The sequence below is a fragment of the Muscardinus avellanarius genome (genome assembly GCF_963383645.1).
Source record: "Muscardinus avellanarius genome assembly, chromosome: 9".
Classification (NCBI taxonomy): Eukaryota; Metazoa; Chordata; class Mammalia; order Rodentia; family Gliridae; genus Muscardinus; species Muscardinus avellanarius.
The window spans coordinates 98,905,855-98,929,823 of NC_137795.1; the positions used below are offsets into that span (position 1 = coordinate 98,905,855).

General features: G+C 48.2%; 1 protein-coding gene across 3 annotated transcripts in view; it reads right to left on the minus strand.

Moving 5' to 3' along the window:
- Positions 1–23,969, minus strand: part of HIPK2 (homeodomain interacting protein kinase 2) — a gene marked incomplete at both ends in the record, with an annotated part of 122,745 nt that overhangs the window by 30,469 nt on the left and 68,307 nt on the right. For 2 of the 3 annotated variants that reach the window (XM_080700915.1, XM_080700916.1), the window contains 7 exons: positions 4,785–4,906; positions 5,814–5,940; positions 10,668–10,830; positions 15,992–16,176; positions 17,940–18,026; positions 19,645–19,764; positions 20,034–20,157. In XM_080700915.1, the coding sequence (XP_080557041.1) occupies positions 4,785–4,906; positions 5,814–5,940; positions 10,668–10,830; positions 15,992–16,176; positions 17,940–18,026; positions 19,645–19,764; positions 20,034–20,157 (928 nt within the window). Of the gene's footprint in view, positions 1–4,784; positions 4,907–5,813; positions 6,022–10,667; positions 10,831–15,991; positions 16,177–17,939; positions 18,027–19,644; positions 19,765–20,033; positions 20,158–23,969 lie in introns of all 3 variants that reach the window. The other variant, XM_080700914.1, reaches the window with a different exon arrangement.

Consider the following 23,969-nt stretch of genomic DNA (forward strand, 5'->3'; position numbering starts at 1 on the left):
AACTAAGTAAGACCGAATGGCCAAATTAAAAATTATTGTTTTGGGAAATAGAAATTAAGAATGGGATAGGCGAGGACTATATTAAAAGTGTGTGGTCTTATTTAGCTTTTAAAAATTATATACCTGTATTGCTTCTAAAGAGAATAAAATTTAAATTTCAGAAATAACATCCTCAGGCTGGAGATGTTCAGTGGTAGAGCACTTGCCTAGCGTGCACAAGGTTAAATCTCCAGCACCACACACACACGCCCTCGGGAAAACGAGAACTTTGCCAAAGTCACGCAGCCAGTGTGTGTCAGGGCTGGTATGTGGATGTGGGCAATTTAATTCTTAGTCCATATCCTGTCTCTCTTTGTGAGAGAGAACAAAAATGGTGGCCCCTATTTGGGATTCGGCATTGCTGATGCAGACAGCAAGACAGTGGTTGGACGGACTGGTGGCTGAAGTGGAGCAGTGGAGGTTTTGAATGAGAAGCACTGACGGTTTAAAAAGCTCCAGCTAACAACAGGTTCTGGGGATATGATTCAATCGGAAGAATGCGATAATGGAGTCTGCAAGGATCTGGCATTTCTGAATTTCTGATACAACCTTGCTAGTCAAAAAAAATTTTTTTTCCCTGTGGTGCCGAGGATTGAGCCCAGGGGCATTCTATCTCTGAGCTCTACCCCCAGTCCTATTTTTTATTCCTTATTTTGAAATAGTGTCTCATTAAGTTGCAGAGAGCTTCACTAAGTTGCCGAGGCTGGCTGTGAACCTGCGATCCTCCTGTCTCAGCCTCCCAAGCGCTGGGATTACAAGCGTGCGCCACCACGCCCGGCTCCAAAGTGGGTTTTAAATCTTGCCCCTTGACAAAGGAGATAAAGGTACTTCTCACCTTTCTGCCTTTACCTGTTCACAGTTTCTTTTGGTGGCCAAGATGCTAATTGTGGCTTGGGTGGGTGGGGATGACAGCCCCCTTTAGGGAGTATCAAACATGTTTTCTTTGTAAGGTGATCCAGAGAGGTGCAGGCCACTGACATGAGAGATGTGATTCCCACGCCCTCCTGCCGGGCATATATCCTCGGGTGTCCCGCAGAGGCTCGCTTCCCAGGAAGGGATGTTACGAGGAGAAGGGCAAAGCAAATGAAATCAACACAAGTCATGGATTCAGAGATCCCATCTCTACACCTCCACAGATAAAATCTTTAAAGAGGTTCTCAATAGAAGAAAAGAATGCTGCCAACTTTTCGGAAACATTTAAAACAAGTAATTGTGTTTGGAATGCTTCTGCCTGACACCTACAAATTTACTCATAGAAAAAAATGAAGGTTTCACTTTAAATGTTTAATTATTGCTTAAAAAGAAACCCGTCTACTATACTGGTTTTGTAAGTTAACTTTTCTTTTGAAAGGATTATTTAAAAATATGTAGGAGAGAACTCTATCTTAACAGGCAAATGCATTGGCATGGAGTAAGTTACAAGCAGAGTGAAATTGAAAAATCAATCAACAAACAAGAGACAGCGTGATACTGGATACAGCAGGATTTAAAAAACTTAGTATATCTTAGAAGTCTTTGGGTGTCTAAACATATGCCTCCCATGTCCTTTTTAGTGGCTACATGGTGTTCCATTTTAGGCACTCATCTATTGATTTAACAAATCCCCTACTGATGAATGTTCAGCTTGCTTCCAACAGTTCCCTGTTAGAAATGCTGTAGTAATTAAAATCCTTGTACACACATTTATGTTCACTTTCCCAATTACAGATTTAGGTTAAATCAACTTGGAGATTTACAATACTCCAGAGACTTTTTTTCCAAGTAAGCAAAAGGTAGAGCTCTCCCTGCTAGGATTAAAGGACTGAAACAAAGTGCTGAGCCCATTGGTTCTACCAAATACAGCGAAGAATGTCTATTCTAGCTAAGAAGAGATGCTCTTATCATTTCTTTCAGAGATGGTTCCTGGTTTACTCAGGTTAAGTGCAAACACAACAAAGGGTCTGTCATTACCCTTTAAAGTGTGCGTGAAATCTATAGATTTTGACTCACAGAAGAGGAGTACTGGGAGACTGGTGTGGATTTTTCCACTCAGAGTATGGACAAGCCTCTTTGCCCCTGGAATAAGCTATTGTTCTTTCCCTTGACACATCTTAGCCTTTTCTGAACTCCCCACTACCGACCTCTGCAAACAAAAGGAAACTACAGGACTGGTGAGAGAGGAAGGTGTAGGCCAGCTTTAAACACAGAAGGCTCTCCATTGACACCTTCCAACAAGAACAAGTGTGTGCCACCAGGCGCTGATATTAGTGCTCGTTTGCACAGTGTCAACTTGGACATAAGGACGAGGACACAGAGAATGTTTAACATCATTCTTAACTGTTCCAGAAAACAGAAGAGGTAACAATATCCCGCCTATTGTGTGAGGCTGATGTAACCTCATACTCAGATCAGATAAAGATTTGATAGGTGTAGAGGGCGTGCATATAATCTCAGTACTTGGGAGGCTGAGACAGGAGGACTGCAGGTTTGAGACCAGCCTCGACCTCAGCAACCTATGGAGATTCTGTTTAGAAAAAATGGACTGGGAAGAGAGTTTGAAGGTAGAATGCCCCGGTTTCAATCCCCATAAAGTAAAAAATAACAACAACAAAACATATCAGATAAAGATTCTATGAAATAAGAAAAGTATATGTGATTTCTAACTTATGAATACAGATAGAAAAATACTAACTACAATATATACAAAATGAGCCCAGTATTAAAAGGATACCATTGGCCGGGCGTGGTGGCGCACGCTTGTAATCCCTGAGCTTGGGAGGCTGAGACAGGAGGATGGCACAGGTTCGAAGCCAGCCTCAGTTACTTAGTGAGGCTCTCAGCAACTTAGTGAGACCCTGTTTCCAATAAAGTATAAAATAGGTCTGGGAGTATAGCCCGGAAGTAGAAAAGCCCCTGGGTTCCACCCCCAGTACCACCAAAAAGAAAAGATACCATCATATCAAGTACAACATTATTAAATAAAGTTTATCTTATGAATACAAGGATAGTTTAGCATTACAAACTGTTTTTTTTTGTTGTTAAGGAAACAAATACCACAAGTATTCCATTAAGGCAAAAGATCATTTGATACAATTCAATATTCATTAAATAATTTAAACATGATAGAGTGTCTATCAAATACTTACAGTTGAATAAAATATTTAAGGGGAAAGAGCTAGAAGAATTTTCTTTAAAGTCAGGTAAACGTCCTGGATGTCTAATATGGCCACTGTTATTAAACACTGCTTTAGAGGTCCTAGTCAGCCCAATGATATAAGAATAATAAATAAAAGATGTAAGAATTGGAAAGCAGGAAACAAAACTATGTTTTGCAAATAAAAAGCTTATCTGCTGAGCAAATCCAAAAACGTTAACTGAAACAGGACTGTTAGGTAGCCTGCTCAACAGACCAAAATCATTTATAGCCCTATAACACCATGATTAAAACTTAGAAAACAAAATTAATAACAAAAATTGTAAAATACTTAGGAATTATTCCAATGAGAGAAAATCTTATTGAAAGTAATATAAAATTATACCATGTTCATGGATAAAGTGACTTTAAATATAAGTAAATATTAATTCAATGCAAGTCCAATAAATATAAACCAAGTGTTTTGTTTGTTTTTGAAGCTAAAGTCTATGGAAGAGAAATAGAATGTATATGGAAAGGGACAAGAATAGACAATTTTGAAGAGCCGTATGAGAACAAGGCTTTCTTTATGATGTTCAAAAGAAATGGGATATTAGGAGAAGCCAGTGGACAAGAGAGCCCAGAAAAGAAGTATGTAACTTGAGCACATAAAAATGAAAGCAACAGAAAACCCAAACAATGACTTCTGGTTAACAAGTTACCAGAGTGTCTTTGGGAAAGCCTTTGGGAACGACTTTACTTAAAAATAAAGTTGCTTCTAAACAGCATTTAGGTCAAGCTGTCCTTGATGCCCAACAGTGAAAATGAGTATTACTTATTAGCACAGTGGGTAAAGGGCAGGTGCTTGCATGAGGCTTCTTGGTTCTGCCACCTCACTGTTGTGGGACGTTGAGGAAGTCACTGCCTAGTTATGGTGTAGACAGCTTTCCTATTTGCCAAACGGAGACAAACATTTTACTTTATGGTTGTCGGGATTAAACAAACTAGCAGCCGTAAAGTGCCTGGCGTGATGTTGATATGTTTGCTATTAGGGTTCAAGTGTCACTAAGGCTTAGTTACTGTTCTAACTGCATCACTCCTGTTACCTTAAATTTATATAGCACTCTAAACATTTTCAACCATTTTTCACCTCTGGGCTCTCCTTCATTAGAGTCCCTATCTAGATAGATGAGGAAGGTTCCAGCTCACAGCTTCTGCGAGTCTTTTTTTCCAACTATAAAATGAGGGAATAATCTCCAGGGCTCCTTTTGGCTCTAAGAAATAATTTCTGTTTTATAAGGAAGAAATTTGAGGCGAAGAGATGTTAACTGACTTGCCTTAGGTCATTGAGAGTTACTAGCAGATTTAGGATTAAAACCTAGGTCTCCCAGATTAATTTGCATTTCAAAGATACAATAATAATTTCCCCAGACTCTCTGTATCTAAATTTCTTCTTGGAATTGTAAGCAGATACTTAGGAAGGTAATTCACTTGGGGATCATTTAGAAAGTTACAGATATATCCTGACGACTGGAAGCACCTAACTCATTACCAGGAAGGGTGTCAGTGGAGATCTCTTTTGTGAACGTTAACACGGGCAATGGCGGTATGAGTAATAGCACAGGAGAATTACCTGGGCAAGCAGACCGGGCTGGATCTGGAGAGGCTGAGCTCCTGGGGCTTGAGTGACAATGGGAACGGCATTTTCCATTCTCACCGAGTAGCCAGCATGCTTCGAGGGAGAGGCCTGCAAGCCTATTCCAGACAAGGTGAGGGAGAGAGGAGTTAGTTGAGTGATAAAACATCTAGGTAAAGAGAACCTTCTTAGGCAGCTGAATTATCTTTCATCTCTCAGTACCCAATAGCCAGGTATCACATGGGTAAGTGTCCCCCTCAGTTTCCAACTTAAATTCCCCCAAAACCTTGAATGCTTTCAAAGGCTGGAAGGTCAGTGAAGAAGTCTGTGTGATGCTGAGTGGGACAGTTAGGTTGACAAAACAGGAAAACTAGGGCTTCTGATTATTGAGCTATATCTGAGCGTCACAGTAAGGGCTTGGGGAGAGAATGGCTCAGTCCGTTTGGAAGTTCACTGACAGAACCGAAGCAACCACTCTCGTGCTTACAAGTGTGGTTTGCAAAAATATATTTTGCAGCTAGGTAAATCATGACAAGGTACACAGTCACCTGTAGCTTCTTAAGAGTCTACAAGAGAAGAGGGCTAGGATCATGGCCAAAAAAATCATTTTGGGGAAGAGGCTCTGGGAGATTCTCTTCAGACAGATTTTTATTCTCCACGTGAACTGGGACTATGTTGGCTGCCAGAGACTGGCAATTCACTCTAGATAAAGCACACAGAGGATATCTCCTGTGAGGAGAGCAAGAGCCATCAGCATCACAGTGGAGCTGAGACAGCCTGCTTACTTAGAGGCAGCTGCCAGGGCCAATCCCTGGCAGGTGGGGAGAATACCAACAAATCGACTTGGTGCTGAAGCGCAAGTCCTATTATCTCTAGGTTGGTCACAGTAGGATAGGGCCAAGTTCAGTGATACCAGAGCTCTCACTGAAAGCAACCAAGAGGGCTTTCTTCCAGGAGAGCCTGCCTGAAGGCAGCAGGTTCCGGAGCCGAGGGGCGCCCTGCGGGGAGCAGGCCAGAGGTCCTCACCTTGGAAGCCGGGGGGACACACGATGAGAGCTTGCTGGAAGGGGTCAGGCCGGGCGCAAATCTGGGCTGTTCCTGTCTGCAGGGGCATGCTCCGCTGGGCCACCGCGGCCATGGACGCCGCTGAGGGCTGGTAGAGTGTAGATTGGTAGTTTAGTATGGAGACTTCGGGATTGGCTAAGGAAATAGTGGCACTGGTGGAGGTGGGAGCCTAAAGGAATGATGGGGATTAAACAAAAATAAACAAAAATAAAAAATGAGGGAGGTGGTGTGTTGGGAGAAATAGATATAAATCAAATAAATGAACTCAAATGAACTCAGAGAAGAGCAAATAAAAAAAAGCAAAAAAAAAAAAAAAAAAAAGCAAAACTAGAGAGGAACAGAAACCCGGTTGAAAGTCTCAGAGAAAGGCAGACACCTGAAGCCACAGGAGACACAGAGCCACTGGGACAGTCACACTTGGGCCCATTCCCCACATTTATGGGCTCCTGATAAGAGGACAAGAGTGCCTGCACACCAGATGTCTAAACAATGAGCAGTTAAAAGTAGAGCTAGGAGACTGTTTCACCTTTGACAAGTACACCTTCTAACAACAAGGAGGGCCAGGTCTGAGTTGAGGGTTTGGGATTCCTTGGTTTTTGCACAAGAACATGGTGAAGGAGTGGGGCTGTTGGGAGCTGCAGCCTGGCTGCTTTCTCCTCCCCAGCTCTGTCGCCCAAACTTGAGGGGCTTTGGTGCACAGAGTCCTCTAGCCCACATGCCCAAGCTCTGCTCACAGCCCTCCCCTTGGGCCTGGTGGTGCAGTTCACGCTTGGGAGGACAAATCCAGAGGCGGCTCCATGGACCGTAAGGACCCTGGGTCCCAGGCAGCCAGAGGCTCCTGCTTGGAGTCCTCTTGCTCAGGTCTCGGGCAGTACTGTTCACAGAGGCCTCAGATGGTTGCAGAGCACAGCTACTGCAAGAAGATGTGTGCTGGAAATGGTGCAGCTGTCGGGCCGAGGCCTGGCCAGTCTACCTGACGGCACAGTCAGTATCCAGAGGGGCTGGTCAGTCTGCCTGATGGCACAGTCAGTGTCCAGAGGGGCTGGTAAGTCTGCGTGACGGCACAGTCAGTGTCCAGAGGGCTGGTCAGTCTGTGTGACGGCACAGTCAGTGTCCAGAGGGCTGGTCAGTCTGCCTGATGGCACAGTCAGTGTCCAGAGGGGCTGGTCAGTCTGTGTGATGGCACAGTCAGTGTCCAGAGGGGCTGGTCAGTCTGTGTGACGGCACAGTCAGTGTCCAGAGGGCTGGTCAGCCTGCGTGATGGCACAGTCAGTGTCCAGAGGCGCTGGTCAGTCTGTGTGACGGCAGTCAGTGTCCAGAGGGCTGGTCAGTCTGCCTGATGGCACAGTCAGTGTCCAGAGGGGCTGGTCAGTCTGTGTGACAGCACAGTCAGTGTCCAGAGGGCTGGTCAGCCTGCGTGATGGCACAGTCAGTGTCCAGAGGGCTGGTCAGCCTGCCTGATGGCAGAGTCAGTGTCCAGAGGGGCTGGTCCCAGTGCTGGCACTCTCTGCCTGCAGCTGTCCCTCCCTCCTCTGACCCAGGAGCAGTCTGGTTTCCCTGGCCCTTTGTGTGTCTAGTCTGCTCTTGGATTTATCTGTTTTGCTTACAGCCTGTCTTGCCATGGAGACCATGAGCTCCTTGAGAGGTTGAATTTTCCAGCTCTTTGTAGATTCAAGGACAAACAGCACTGTGTCCTGACATGGGCCCAGTTCCCAGTTCCCAGTGTGAGCATTAGGCACACAGTTTCTAACCCTGTTAGAAACTCCTTGGTTCTGAGAAAGGGAACTAGCCTATCACCTGTTCCAGGGGGACAGAGAGGGCCACCATGAGGAAAAAGAAAACCAACCAACCACAACCACAACAACAACAACAACAACAACAACAACAACAACACAAACAGGTTTTCTGGAGACTGACTGGGCTTTCCAAATGGGAGACGTGATTCTTGGAAGCAACTGCAGTACATGTTTAAATGATTTGACATCCACAAGGAAGGGGCCTGAGCCTGTTCTATAGACCCGAATTACAATTCTTGGTCAAAGAACAGGTCCAAATGGTAGGATACCATGGAAATGTCAGAGAAGTGGCTGATCCATGGGGTCACACCAGGAACCTAGGTGAGGACTCCGTGTCCACTGTGCTTCTAACAGGGGAACTGAACAGCTTTACACAGTAGTTAGTCAAGAAGCCTTTTTGGTTTCGAGAGCATCAGCTTCTCTGAGACAGGAAAGATGATTGGTTATTGAGACAGCTTTCTTGAGACAAAGGATTATGGGTTATAGATTAGTGATAATTTGGGAGAAGGTCCTTTGGTTAGTCTACTGGATATATGTTAGGGGGAGCAAGGAACTGTGTAATACCCTTCCACTTCTAACATAAAATCAAGAAATTACTTTATTGCTTCTGAGTAACTAAATGGGCAGAAACTCCAAGGAGTTCATGGGGAAAGCTACTTCAAATACTAATGGTCAGAGGGGTCTTGTTGAACTCAGATACTTAGAAAGACCTTGCAAAGGCATTTGAGGACCCCCACGGTGCTGTGCGTGTGCAAGTATTCCAAGAGTGCAGACACTGATGCCAGACTGCTGGGTTCCAAGGCCAGGTCGTCTTGCATGAACTGAGAAAGTGGGCTTGGGTAAGAAGATTAACTGCTTTGTGCCTGGGTTTCCTCCTCTAAAATGGCAACAAAAGCTGGGTGTGGTGGCACACTTCTGTAATTCCATCACCTACGAGGCTGAGACAGAAGGATTGGAGGCTCAAGGACAGCCTCAGCAAGTAGCAAGACTCTTCAACCTAGTGAGGCCCGGTTTCCAAATAAAAATAAAATTGGGCTGAGAGTGTAGCTTGGAGGTAGAATGCCCCTGGGTTCAATCCCCAGTACAAAAAAAAAAAAAGTGGGAATGATATTAATTAATAATGCTTATCTTACACTATTGCTGGAGGATTAGAGGTATAACACACTTAGGAGAGTCTGGCACATAAGAAATGGTCACCGTTAGTAATGTTATTGCTCATAGCATTAGCAGAGAAGGGAAAGCAGGCCCTAATGCTTAAGCTAGATATATCCTGAGTAACGTTTTCCCCTGATATATTCAAAAGTAGGGCATAGGAGAATCCAGTGCCAGAGAATGGAGACCTGAGACCTGGTTCTCAGACTGCTCGCTTGTGGGATGACGCTTTCCCTCACTGGCGTGCTGGCCTGTGTGTGGTACTAAGTTACCAGCTGCTTCTGCTTGACCTCAGTTCTCAGCCAGATCTGGGATATCTCAGTACTGGGGAGAAGAGAGCTACTCTTGTTCCGTAACTTCCCTTTTTGGTGAGAAGCCCTTTGTGTGTGCAGTCTTTGTGACACTCTTTGGGGTGGACGTCCTGGCTGTCATGTGACAGGTAAGATGGGGGTAGCCTCCCCTGGTGTGGCCAGGAGCCCCAGAAGCACAGCTCTATAGCAGGGCCGAGACCATGGAGGCCTGCACTCTACACCCAGGGAGACTCCCTTGACCTGACTCACATCTGAGAAGGGACCTCCCTGCGCTCTCTCTCAGATCCTTTGGGACCAGATGGGGTGGACAATGGCAGATGGGGACAGCAAGTTTAGGATTATGGAATTAAAATCAGTGTCTCATGAGGCCTGAAGGGAAAAGCTCAAGGGGTAATGGACAAGGTGGCATTTCGTCGGGAAGCTCCTGTCTGGCTGTGGATGCCTTAGCCTCAGGGCTGGGCTAGGGGAAGGCAGGAATGTCCCTTTCCTTGACTCTGAGCATGAAGGAGCACTGGCTCTTCACCCTAAGGACAGCCATGAACACTCATGGCCCCCAGGGGGCAGCAGATTCCAGGCTCCTCCTGGAGTCTGGGCAGAGGGAGAGATGACCTGCTGGGGTAAAACTAGGCCTTAGTGCACCGATACACTGTATAGGTGGCCCCAGGAAGACAGGACAGATAGGGCCAGCAGCTGAAAAGCAGCGGCCAGTGACTCCTCAGGCACAGGAGGGGACATTTCAGCAGAGTGGACAGCCTGGTGCAGGGAGCCACACTTGAGGTGTAGCACACAGTCTTCTCCTCTGGAGGTGTGTGTGTGTGTATATACACATAGAAGCATTGTTATTACAGATTGATGTTGGGACAGATATAAGTGCCTTAGCTCTTGTAGAAAGAACTGGTAAGGCTGGAGCTGAGCGTGAGAGTCAGGGTCTTAGGCCCGAGGGGCAGTGGGAGGGAGGACCTGGAGATTATTCATTCAAGAATGATTTCCAGAATGTCATCTGTGTTTCAAGCATTGTACCAAGCTGTTGGATTCTGTCAATTTTCTGCAAAAGGTTGGGAGTCTATGGGAAGAATACCATAGTTTTTCTGGTCCCTTTTAGTTCTAGCTGCTGGGATTCTGTTTTTCCTTTCACTTGGAGAAAGGACAGGTTTGATCTGTCTGGAAAGGAGATCATGTAGACCCAGGGGGATGAAGATGAAGATGAAGGGAGGGACCTGAGTTCCTTCTAGGTCTAAAATTCCTTATCTGGCGGAGGTCAGGCATAAGAGGATCATGCTCTCTGTCCTCTGCATCCCCACAGCAGGGCAGAGGAAAGTGGGAAGGGCGCCATCTCAGGAGTCCCTTCAGGACTCCCTCCTGGGAGCTGTCAGGGTGCCAGGAGTCAATGTAGAAGTGCCTGGGTTTCTCAGAAGAAATAACCATGAGAGCAAATACTTTCTTAGAGAGTCGAACATGACGACAAAGGGACTCTGCCTCCTGACCCGGTGTGGGGGTAAATCCAAGTCCTGCTGCCACACTGCCAGCCCCGCCTGTGGGCGCGGGCCCCCACTCACCTGGTTGTGGACAGTGGTCAGCTGGTTGTTAAAGGTCATGGTCAGGTTGGTGGACGTGCTGGGGGCCACATGTGTGATGAAAGGGGTTTTGCTCTGGTTCACCGTGTCATACATGTTCACCCGACGCTTGCAGATCTCCATGTTTTGGAAGCATGATTTGACGCTGTTCATGTAAGAGGCAGAAGAGGACAGACATAAGGGAAAGGGCAGTGGGTGACGGAGGAAAGGTGGGAAATGGAAAGAGCGGTTAATTCAGTAACCGGGACAACCAGCGAGACCCAAGTCTCCCGGGCTTCCCAGGTAGTGTGTGCAGTATGACTGGACTGTCAAGGTATTTGGATGACGCTCCCATGCCCTGCCCCCCACGCCCCGTCCTGGATGGGCAGAGGCTCTGTTCCTCACCACCAGCCCCACCGCTCCCACTGCGGCTCCCTCGCGCCATGGACCTGCCCGCCTTACTGCTCAGTCTCAGCGCTCAGTGTGGTTTCTGGCCCATAAAAGACAAAACACAACAAAAACATAAAAACTAGCCAGGCGTGGTGGAGCATGCTTGTAATCCCAGCATTTGGGAGGCTAAGACAGGAGGATCATGGTTTGTGGCCAGCCTCAGCTGCTACCTAGTGAGGCCCTTTGCCACTCAGTGAGACCCTATTTCAAAATAAAGAATAAAGAATAAGTCCGGGGAATGTGGCTTGAAGGTAGGATGCCCCTGGGTTCCATCCCCGGCACACCAAAACAAACAAACTAATCAATCAGCCAATCAACCAACCAACTAGAAAAATCTGAGTGGAACATTAAATAGCAGCTGAGAACCTGCCTGCACCTTCCCCAGAGACAATGCCTGCTCCCCTTTCTCAGCTGCCCATGGCCACCTGCACCACCTAGGGGATGGCCAAGGAGCCCCCCAAACCCAGAGCCAAGACCATAGGGCTACTCTTTCTCCTCAACAGAACTGAGTATCTAAACAATAATGATACCAATAATTAATAGCAATGCTAACACTTGTTGAGAGCAGTGGTACGTGTTTGTAATCTCTCACTTGTTCCTATGACATCCATAAGACAGCAGTAGGATTGTTGTTACTATTTTACAGTGAAGTTAAGTTTAGAGAAGAGAAGTAATTTGCCCCAGATGGGTTATTTTAATACTGGCAGCCATCACACATACACATCCTATTTAGCTTCATTCTTGTTATCTTTTCCAACTCTTGCCCAGTTACTGGAAGTAGAATTGTCTCCCTCGTTCTCTCCCTCTACTGCATCGGTGAATCAAAACAAAACCCTAATCACAAAGGTATAAGAGAGGTGCAGACACAAGCAGCCAGGAAAAGGAAAGCCGCCGATGGCCTCCCCCATTCCAGCACCCGAAAATCCCTCATCCTTCAGAAAGTGTCCTAGCGGCTGCACACGGCTGCTCATTCGCTTCCGTGTCTTCACTAAACTCATTTTTCTTTAAATGCTAATATTCAAGATAAAGTCCATTTAACTTTTAAATGTCTATTTAGGAATATAAGATAACAGTTTTCTGTTATTTTGAGATTATAAATGTCTCCTCTTTCTGCATACTATAGTTTGGGCTCAGCAGGTGTTTGTGGGCTATCCCCACATATCCTTCCCATGAAACATGCATTCCAAGTTTCATAGAATTAACCTAGACATGACTCAGAGAGTCCTACTGCTTTCTCAGCTAATGACTATGTTTACTGGCCACATAATGCATGCTAAATAAACACTCACTGACTGATGACCCCAGAGAGAAAAGAAGACATATCCCATGGTTACCAACAGCTAAAAATACCACTAGTAATGCTGGCGATGCCAATGGATTCAGAGCTTCCAGGTCCCAAGCATACTGCTGAGTGTTTTCATGTGGAGGCTGATGGCATAAACACTCTCTGTATTCTTTTTGTAACATAAAGTATTTGATGGCTTTGCGATGATTCAACGCTAGGTTGTCGGGCTCCTTCAGAATTTTCTAACTGAAATGGTTTGCGCTTTGATGGTCACAACAAGGCAACTACTTTCACTCTGGGTTAGTGTATAAGAAGATTGGGCTTTAAAGGATTTTGCACTCTAGAATCCTGGTAGAGAGAAATGAGTCGGGGTCTCTTCCATCTAGTAATCCAGATGTTGAGGCATCTATGGCTCAGCTCCAAGAGTGGGAGTCCACAGCAGGGTTTACTTTTACCTCAGAGTTTACCAAGGTCTTCCCGTCAAGTTCCGGGGACCCTCAGGGATCCAGCGTACTCTCAGGTAAGCCCAGGTATGCCGAAAGACCTGACCTTCCTTCTTAGACCCATTTTCCTCAGTGAAGCATTCTGCTGATGCTTACAGAAGCTGGACAAGGACCAGCCGCCATGCATCGGCCTCACCAGCTTACTAAGATGGCCAACCGGAGCTTTCTAAAGAGCATCCCAGTCTACCTGGTCTCTCATCCACTGTGTTTCTCCATCATTCCTCTCTACCCCTGAATACAGAAAGACTGGTCCCACGGGAGCCCTATCCAGTAGATCACCAAGCTTTCCCTTCTTGGCGGTCCAGACCAACACCTCCTAGACTGAATCATGCCGCACTCAGCAACAGAGCAGACAAAACACAAGAGCTTGGAAGGGATAGGTCCAGACTCCTCCTTTGTCCTGGAGCTTGACATGGTTCTGAATTCAGGAGGTGCCATTGGGTGGTTGCAGTACGGCTTGACGTGCTTCACTGACTGCTAAGAACAGAACTGAAATCGAGAAGGCCTCCGTGATGGGTACCACCTACTCACTGCTCGTAGGCTGGGTAAGGTATCCAGGCTAGAGACTCAGCCCAGCCTGACTCTGGTCATGGCCGGGCCAATCCTGGCTTGCAAATCTCTCTTATCTCCAGGTTCTTCTCGTAGCATTCTTTTTCCCTTCAGATCTTAGAGATTCTCTTGCTCTCTCGGACACACTACTTCCCCTGTAGAGGTTCAGGGATGTGTGTCTTTATGTTTTTATATCCCAAATACCTGAGGGCTGAGGGCTGAAGCGATCCCCGTTTCCCACCAAAGACTTCCTTCCTCATTCACTGAGTTCTTTGCCGCTGGCCCAGCCTTCCTTCCCAGGCCATCCCCCTACTGTTGACTCTTCAAACGCCCTGGCTTCTCAGCTGCTTCTCATCCCAGTGACCTTGACTCGATCCTGCCACCCATTCCTTGGGCCTTCGGACTTGCTGTTCCACTTCCTCGATCACAAACTCAAGCACCGTGGTCGTGGCTACATTCTCTTCCCGTGGGGCTCTTTGGGCGGTTCTGATAGCCGTTCTTGGAGTTGACGGGCACCTGGTTCGTGTGGGCCCCTCCCCTTCACTCCCTTGCTCTTTAGCTGAGCCTCTAGCAGCCACCCCTTTGGGTGACAGCCACTGTCCAGTCCCTCTCTGCCCTCATCTGGGGAGGCCAATGACACCGCCAAGCTTCAGGTCTGACCTCACGCTCCACAATTTTACTGTATCTGTCCCACAATTTGCTTCCACATCATCTTCTCAGCCCCCTAAACCTTTCATCCTCCTTAGGCCACCAGCCGCCTCGTGCTCAACAGAGAACCTCACCGCCTACTTCGGAGACAGAAGCAGCCTGACAGGAGCTCTCAGCTTTCCTCCACAAAACCAGCACACCCGACACCCGCGCCCCCGTGCCCCCTGCCCTTTCCTCACACCGGCCCTTCTCCCTGTGTTCTAATCCTGCCCCTACTGTCTCAGTGACCTGACCCGGGGCATCTTTTCAATCTGCATTTGCTACCAGGTGCCATCAGTATTTAAGCTTGCTCAGCTCACCTTGGTCTTAAAAAAGACCCCCCTGTCCACCCTTGCACTCCTCCCTTTCACAGCCTCCCACTTTTTTGTGTATGTGGGTCTGGGGATGGAACCCAGGGGCATTCGACCTCCAAGCTACACCCCCCCCCAGCCCTATTTTTTATTCTTTATTTTGAAACAGAGTCTCACTAAGTTACGGAGGGCCTCACTAAGTAGCTGAGGCTGTCCTCGAACCGTGATCCTCTGGTCTCAGCCTCCCGAATGCTGGGATTACAAGGGTGCGCCATCACGCCCAGCTACAGCCTCCCCTCTTGAAAAGCTGAGATCTGTTTCTCCACCCTGCACTTGCTTGTTCAGCCTGCTGAACAGCTTTCTGCTTCTGCCACTGCACCGTAGTGACAGTGAAACGGCTGTCACTACGTTACCAAGAGCCTCTGAGCCACGAGACCCGGTGGACACTTTTTCCAGACACCTTGTGTGTCAGCAGACCGACCTGTGTTTGACACATCTAACCAGCCAACCTGCTGCCTAAAAGTCCTTTATGTTCTCTTGCTCTGATAATGACCACTGTGTTTGACACATCTAACCAACCAACACACTGCCTAAAAGTCCTTTAGTGTTCTCTTGCTCTGATAATGACCCAAATCCTCTGTGTGTGGGGCTTGTGCCTGGCACCTCACTCCCTGCCCCTGCCGAGACATCCATACAGGCCATGCTGGGCCGGCTCTCGGCCACCCTCTTCCTCTGGGTCTTCCTGGCCTGTAACCCGAGGCTCTGCTAGCCTTGCCCAGACCCCTCCTTTCCTGAGGCAGCCTGGTGATCTGGGCATCTCCGTCCAACACTTCCCTCTCTCCTTCAGGGGCACGGGCCCCATCTGCCTTGCTCCCCGCTGTACCCCACTTCTGGCCCAGCACACAGCTGCTCAGAGATAAACAAAGGCAAATATGAAGTGGACTAAGTCCACTGCGGGATGGTTCTGGGAGGAGCCTTTGGTGCCGAATCCAGGTTTCCTCCAGGGTGCCCCCACTTTGGGCACCTCCCTTCAGGCACAGAGCCCCAGTCTATTCACCCTGCCCCTGCTCCTCTGCACCCTCCTTTCTGGTGTGGAGCAAACCATAGCCTGGGGTCCCAAGCCAGTCCCTGCATTTTTTTTTTTGTGTGTGTGTGTGGTACTGGGGTTCCTGGAAGCCCTTTTACCTCTGGGCTACACTCCCAGACCTATTTTTTATATTTTTTTTAAAATTTGGAAACAGGGTCTCTTAAGCCAGCACGGCTGGCTTCGAACCTGCATGATCCTCCTGTCTCTGCCTCCCAAGCGCGGGGATTACAAGCGTGCGCCACCATGCCTGGCCCCTGCATATTTTTTAACAAATGTTTTATTGGGATGCAGCCTTATGCATGTGTTTATATATTGTACCTGTGGTTGCTTTTAGCTATAAGGACAGAGCTGGGTGGCTGCAACAGAAATCAGAGAGCCTAGGATATTTACCAGAGGCATCTTAAAGGACATGTTCCCCCCCACCCCCCCGGCAATGCATCAAGCAGGACACCTACTGTGTGCTGTGGGGAAAATCGAGTAAGTGTGTCATGGTGACAAAGGGGTGGTTCAGGGTTTCGATCGGAGTGATTCTCTTATCAGCATCGATGGTCAGCATCTTCTTCAACAGGTCAATGAACTCCCGCCGGTCCGCCTTCTCCACCAGCATGTCACTGCCTTCCAAATCCGTTGTCATGTTCACCTGCAAGCAAGGAGGGCAGTGACCAAGGGTCCCGGCGTGCCTCTCCTGACTCTCCTTATTCTCCGTCCTGCGCCTGTCCCTGATCCTGCGAGCCTGCCTCCCGGCCCTGGTGCCTGCGCTCTGCCCCCTGTGGAGGGCGTCCCCACGAGCCACTGGTGCCCACAGGCTGTGGCTCCTCTCTCCGCAGAGGCGGCCAGGCTCCGGGAAGGGGGCGGGGGCTGCCGTGGCCGGTGGTGGCAAACGCATCTCGGTGACAGGACGTAAGCGGCTCCAGCTTTAATCGGCTATGTTGAAATGCAGCTCTAATCACACCTCATTAAAAATAACCACAAGATGAAAGAGTTCTGGAGACTGGTTGCATAACAGTATGAATGTACTTAATTCTACTGAACTGTACATTTAAAAAAGGCTAAGATGGTAAAATTTATGCTCTATGTGTTTTACAATTAAAAAAGAAAAAAAAAAGAATCACAATGAAGTAGTAGAAAAAAAGATGGAAAAATGGCTTATTTAACCTCTCGAGGGAAAGGGAGGGCTGAGCGTCCCCCACTGCAGCAGACCCCCTTGGCTCCATGAGCCGGGTCTGCATTACGTGCGTCCCTGTGCTTTCTTTGTGGACGCCTCTGGCCAACGCAGGCAGGGTATCTAAACACAGGTTGCCTCTTCCAAGAGCAAGTCTATACTAGGATAGCCTTTAAAAGGCTTGTGGTACTTTCTATTTTTTGGGAGACATGCTCTGGAAAGTAATTTCAGTTTTCTCAGACAATCTAAGCTACTAATCAACTGACAAGTGTACTTTACGCAGAATCTGGACTTTCGGTTCCACTCATCCACAGTAAGAGGTGTGCTAAGTGTTTATTGGGCCTTATCTTTATTTCTCATTGCTTTAAAGAAAAACTCACTTTGGGTTGCCCTGATTTTAGATTAGCCTTGATGCTAAAAATAGCAGAAGTTCCAGAATTTTCTCTGGGGCACAAAGGTGAGCGTCTGTGGTTCCTGCTAGTGAGCTAGAAAGATTGGGTAGAGTAGGTTGAACTGTGCTCCCCTAAAATATATGTTCGAGCCCTATTCCCTGGTGGCTGAATATGGCCTTACTTGGAAATGGGGTCTTTGCAGATACAGTCAAGTTAACATGATGTCATGCTGGATTGGGGTGGGCCCTAAATCCAGTGATGAGCGTCTTCACGAGAGAAGAGATCTGGACACTAAGACACAGAGAAGACACTGGGAGACATGAGGAGGTGGAGGAGGCAGGGATTACACAGAATAGAGGCAGAGAATGCTGAACACTGCCAGGAGCCGCAGGAAGGTGGCAGAGGGTCCTCAGGGCTCCAGAAGGAGCGTGGCCCTGCAGGTACCATCATTACGCCCTCTGAGCATCGGAAGGAGCTGTGACAAAATAAATAGCTGTTGTCTCAAGCCAGCCAGTTTGTGCTACCCGTCGCGGCAGCCCTAGGGAACTAAGATGGTGAGTCACGGATGTTAAATTCAGGTGTATTCATGGGCTGGAATTCCTCTTGTGACAGTAACAGCGAGAGTGGCCAGTACTACTTCACAAACAGGAGCCAATCAACTGGAGCTATTTTTAGGGAGCTGGTGTAAGGTTTTAAAAATGTTCCCCAAACCAAACGGCATTCTAGTTGAAGCTGGGACAGAACTATTCAAGATCAAAGTCGCGGCTGCAGTTGGCAATGTGGACTCTACACAGAGTCTTGCCATGCTTGGCTTTTAAAGGCTTACAGTACACCCACCACCGAGCTTACCTGGGCCATATCATCCAGACAGTTGAAAATGTACTTTCTTGCTTCTTTTGACTTAATGCCCGTCTCTGCTTCATGGTCATCTGGTGTCTATCAAGAGAGGCACAAGCCGATTGGTAACGTGACTTAGCTCCTGGTCACTGAGTCTCAAACTCTTGAGCTCCAGCTCCTTGACGGGGTCTCTTTCCCATCTTGTAGGGAAGGAAGCTGATTCTTCTTAAAGTCACCTGCACACTCATTCCTTTCGCTACCCACCCACTCATCCTTCACTAACTCATCCTTCTTCCTCCCCATAAGCACCGGGATGCCCGGCCTGCTCCAAATTGGTCACGGAGGATTCCAAGATGAGTAAGATATGCTACATCTCTGAGCACCCCACAGCCTTCTCTAAGTTCAAGGAAAGGTGCTACTGTGGAAAAGCCGGAACCCTTTTTGAGACATTTAAAATTTAATTTTATTTAATACACCCCTAGACACAGCTCTTACTTTGTGCTAGACACTGTTTCAAAGCACATTAGCACATTAAATGCTCTTCACAAGCACGCTAAGTGGCTGACTGCTATCCCCATTTTAGGAGGAATAGAAAGCTTAAGAAACCTGCCAAGGTGGCGGGTGGCACCGGAGCCCGTGTGCTACGCTGCCCTTTTGCTTGGCTGGAAACTGCTGTTTTCAGGTGCCAAGGGACTCATCTATGGATCAGACGTAATTAATCTTCAGAATCTCCCTCCAAGAGCCCACCTGGAATGTTTGAACTCCTGGGTACAGCTGGGTATGCAGGACAAGACTCTTTGTGTAGTACTGGGGATTGAACCCAGGGACAGCCCACCTCTGAGCTACACCAATATCCCTATTTTACTTTGAAACAGGGTCTCACTGCATTGTGGAGGGCCTGGCTGAGTTGCTGAGGCTGGCTGCAAACCTATGATCCTCCTGTCTCAGCCTCCCAAGTACTGGGTTTACAGGTGTGCACCACTGTTGCCTGGCTGGGACAAGACTCTTGATAAAACATAGAACAAGCTGTGCTCGCCTCTTCCACCCCAGGACTTCCTCCTGAACCTAACCTCCATGCTCACCTCACCAGCACCAAAATGCCAGCTCTGGCATCTGGAGCCCAAAAGTCCCTGCTTAGCTCCCAAACCTCCCCACTCAATCTTTTCTGACTATTGACCGCACATGATCTTTAAACTGTATTAGAACTGGCTGTAGCTTCTGCCAAAACAACACCACCCACCTTCCTGCAAAGCAAGAGACACCTACAATGGAGATAAAAAATACTTAAGACTTTTATTATTTTATCCTCCCCAGGAAAATGCATTCATTTTAATTACTAGGCACAGATCAAAGTGAAAGGGAAATATGTTTCAGTTAAGGTAAAACTGCCCAAGAGCTTGCAGAGTACAGCAGGGAACACCCCACTGCCGCCCAGGAGGAATCGGATGGCCTCAGGCCTATGACACAAGGTTGCTAAGGCTTTTGCTCTCGCCTGCAGAGCCCTCCCCTGGCTTTTGCACCATGCAAACCCCTTGTCCTGCAGGGCCCAGCTCAAACACCTCTCCCTGACTCTCTCACAGATGGTTTGAAAGGCTCCCACACCTCCATTTTGCTGACCAGATTAAAGTGGGACCCAGGATCAAGCTGTCATGTCATGGACAGCGCCCCCTTCCGGAGCGCTGGGCCCTGTTGAGGAAGGGAGGGGCGCTCCTCCTACCTTCAGCCTCCACAAAGGATACGGCGAGTCTGTGTCACGGTTGAAAAACCTAGTTGTCTTTGTCCCTGCACTTAATAAATATTCAGCGGGCAAACCCTGTGTTTGTGAAATATACCGAATCTGCAAGAAAAAAGCGAGAAGGAGGTCAGGGCTTTTCCTGTCACTGTGCATACGGCATACTCAGAGCGCTAGTGGCTTTGAGAAAAATGGAAATGACAGTTTTATAGGGAAAGAAAGAGGAATAAAGAAAAAAATAGGGAAATAATATTTGGGAGACGACGAGACCTCCTGTAGTGGCATCCACAGGTTGGGTTATAAATAAAATGCTAATCCAGGATACTTTCTGGACAGGGACGAGGTCTGTGAACACAGGTGTCGTTTGGACCTACCTGATCATACTCAGAAGCTCCTGGATATAATGGCCACCCCAGGAACAGTTCCGCAATGACACAGCCTAGGGACCACATGTCGATCGCTTCACAAAATGGTAAACCAAGGATGATCTCGGGGGCCCTGGAGAGAAAGAGTGGAAGGAAGGTCCTGTTAGCAGCATGGAAATGCAGGCAGCTGCTGATTTCCTTCTGATTCTGTCTTCCCAGCCAGAGCTACCACTACTGACTGCCTGCGAGGGCCCGGGCTCTCAGGAGACGCGGGTGAGGCCATGGCCCTTCCGCTCTTTGGCTTGATCCTCTGTTAGAGGACGCGGACAGCTTGCAGATGAGGCCGTGGAAGGCCACCGGGGGCCACTGTGATCCTCCAACCAGATGAGCTGATAACTGCCGTAGAGGGACGAGGTCGGTGAGCTCTTGTAGCTGGAGACCTGGACATCCTTATAGAATGCTTGCTTTTTAAAAGGGAGTTCTGAAATGTACATCTACTTTTAGAAATATGTAAAACAAGTTGCCCCCACCCAAAATAATGGGATTTAATCCATTATCCATGTCCAGGATCTTTTTCTTGGGATTTGCGTCACTCTATCCTAATGAAACACTATTATTTTATTTTCATTAACTTTTACAAAGTTAATCAATCAGAGAACCCTGTTAATGAAGACATCATCTGGGAATTAACAGGAATTCCATTATAAACAACCCATTCCTCACTGTCGCAGCTACTATCCCTTCATACAACAGACAAGGTCACATGCTGGAGATTTCAAAGGATATCACTAAATGCAGGAAACCGTACATGTAATTGGTGATCAAAGCCAGAGACCACAGAGTGTGCCTTTTATGACTCAGCAGGGGTATGTCTTGGAGGCTCGAAGTTTGAGACAGGAGCGTAGCTCCTGTTTTTGAAGCCTTGGCTCAAGGCACTGTATGGATATGAAATGCATTAGCAAAACCTTTGCTTCTCTGTAAGTTTCCTACTTGATAAAGAGATGCTGGAGGAGGCGTCTCTGCTGCTCTTTCTGTAGCTAGGAGAGGGAGCCAAAGGCCAGGCTTGCCTTCACCTGGGTCTCCCATCACCTGGCTGGCACAAGGGAAAGGAAGGGTGCTGTGTGGGCCACCTCTGCTAGCCTCGGACACTCAGAGTGAATTTTCCCCACCCCACCTCTCCCATTTGACTTCACTCTTATGGCTAATCTCTGGTCTGTAATCTTTTTTTTTTTTTTTTTTACAATTAGTATCCTAAAAAACCAAACAAACCCCTAAAATATCTTGGTACAAAGTTTGGATGTTCCAGATGCACAGAGGAGCTGTAGATGCGGCTTCTGCAGCACCTCACGGTTGGCCTGGGCAGCAGAGGGAGCGCTGCGGGCTGGCATCGGGAGGTCTGCAGTGACCCATGTGTTGAAGGCCTGGTCCTTAGGGTGGCGCTCTCGGGAGGCGGGGGCATAGCAGGAGGCCCTGGGTTACTGGGGCGTGCCCTCGAAGGGGATTGTGGGGTCCTGGCCCCTTCCTCGTTCTTTTTACCCCCCGTCCCCGGGCTCATGGTACAAGTGATTTTGCCCGGCCACGTGCTCCCACTGTACTGTGCTCCTCACCAGGGCCCAGGGCACTGAGGCCGATCAACCAAGGACTGGAGCCTCCAAAGCATGAGCAAAAATAGCCCTTCCCTTGTAAGCTAATTATCTCGGGTATTTCATTAAAGTGACAGAAAACTGACTGACACAGAAGGGGCGTGACTGCTGGGAGTGGTGAGCACGTTGCCTTGGTGCTATTTAAAGGGTCTTTTGTTGTCCTGTCACCTCAGCACTGGGGGTGGCGCCGGCGCTCTCCCGGCTCCTCACCCTCTCTGGGGCCCTTATCTTCTTCAGTCCAGTTGCTCACGGTGCCTGCAATGCACAGAAGCTGCTCTCGGCAGCCCTCTGGCATCCAAGAGCTGGGGATCCCTGCCGCACCCTCCTGTTTCCTGCCGCCTGGATCCTACCACCTGCCCAGGTCACCCGAGTCCAGTGGGCCCAGCACCAGGACTCCCAGAGTCACTTCTAACAGCAGGTATGGATGCGATTATAGCCCGATCACCTCTAGCTGTGCCTCTAGAGATGGATACCGTTTATTTAAAGGCCACATCCCTGAGAAGAGAGAGGAATATCTGGAGATAATCACAGGGACAGCGGTGCTGTCTGAAGACGCTCCCCATTCTAGTCAAGTTTGCCCTGCCTGCTGTAGCACGCCAACTCTTCATGGTAGGGTTCAGCCGCGGCTCTGATGGTTGGGTATGTGACATTCAGTCTCTGGCCTGGGTCTCTGGAACAGGTAGGCTGCTTCTCTAGGGTCTTCCCTGCCCTTGCCCAGCCCTTCCTGTCCAGTTAACTACTCGGTTCTCACGGCCCCCAGACAGGCTGCATCTAACCCACGGACACCTCACTTTCTAGTCTGTTCCTTGGTGCTGTACATGGTAGAATCCAACAACTGGGACTATCGCCTGGGCACTTCGGTGATGTTCTTCGGCAAGAAACACATAACATAGGTTTTGACAATGGACATAAACAGGTCTGTGAGAATTCCTCAGTCCACTAAGAAACTGAAATGGCAGCCATCCATGGTACCACGATATGGACATGCAGTATATTTTTCTTGCTTTGGTCATAAAGGACTAATGTGCAAGCACTGAGCTAGATGTTTGGGGGACAAAAGAAACAAGCACAATGCTGCCTCTGAAGGGCCTTTCAAGCTAGGAAGGCAAGCCTCGAGCAGGGGACGACACCACTGAATAAAAAAAATGCAAAATCTAAACAGACATGGAGCCATGACTAGCAGAAGCACACAACACACTCCAGCAGTTCTTGTTTTAGAAAACAAAGCACAACGCAGGAAAAATCCAACGACAACAAAAAGCAAAGGCTCACACTCCAAACCCTGACCTCTGCCCCACCGCTCACCTCCTCAGCGCTGCCTGGCTCGATGGCTGGCCTCCTGACCCGAGAGCCACCTTTCTTTCGCACAGTGACCATCCCTGCCTTTCTGCAACATCTCTTGGTTCCTAGGTACTGCACTCTGCCAGGTCTGTCCTTGCAGCCCCTCTGCTGGCCTGTCCATTTCCTTAGTTGGCTTTTCTTCTCTATCCAACCGCTACGTGCGGGCTAAGACCTGGCCGCCTGCTCTTCTCTTGCCGTTCTTGCCTTTCAACACCGTCAGTGTTGAAAAATGCCCTCAAAAGATGTGCTGAAGTCATAATCCTGGGACCTCAGAAGGGGACCTCTTGTGGGAACGGGTTGTGGCAGGCCTAATTAGTTGAGATATGGTCGTACTGGAGTAAATGAACCCTAATCCGATGGGACTGATGTTCTTATCAGTGGGAAATGTGGACACAGATATGGCAGCAAGATCACCATGATAGGACAGAGGCAGAGACTGGATTCAGGCTGCCACAGCCAAGAATGCCCGGAGCTACTGTAAGTTAGAAGGGGAAAAGAAGAATCCTCCGCTGGCACCTTCAGAGGGAGCTTGTCCCTGACAACACCTTGATTCTGGTCTTCTGTCCTTCAAAGCTATGGGAGCTGAGTACCTGCTGTCTCAAGGCAGGCACTGTGTGGCCCTCGTTACAGGAGCCCCAGGAAGCTGATATAGCAGCCTCACCCCGCCCGCAGGTTTCAATTCCTCTCACATTTCCAATTTCCTGTCTCCATCTTGGAATCCTTTTCTCAGCTTCAGACTTCTGTCTGACAGCCTGGCATCTCCCGAGTTATGTCTCACAGTTATCGCAGAGTCCACATGTTTAAAAGGGGCTCTTTTCTGTCCCTTGTCCCCAAACCAATTCCTTCTCTGTCCTCCTTATTTCTCTAAATGGAAATAAGCCCCAGATACTTAGCAAGAAACCTGGGGATGATCTTTTGCTTCTTTCTCCCTTCGCACCTGCCACCCAGCCCATCCACAAGG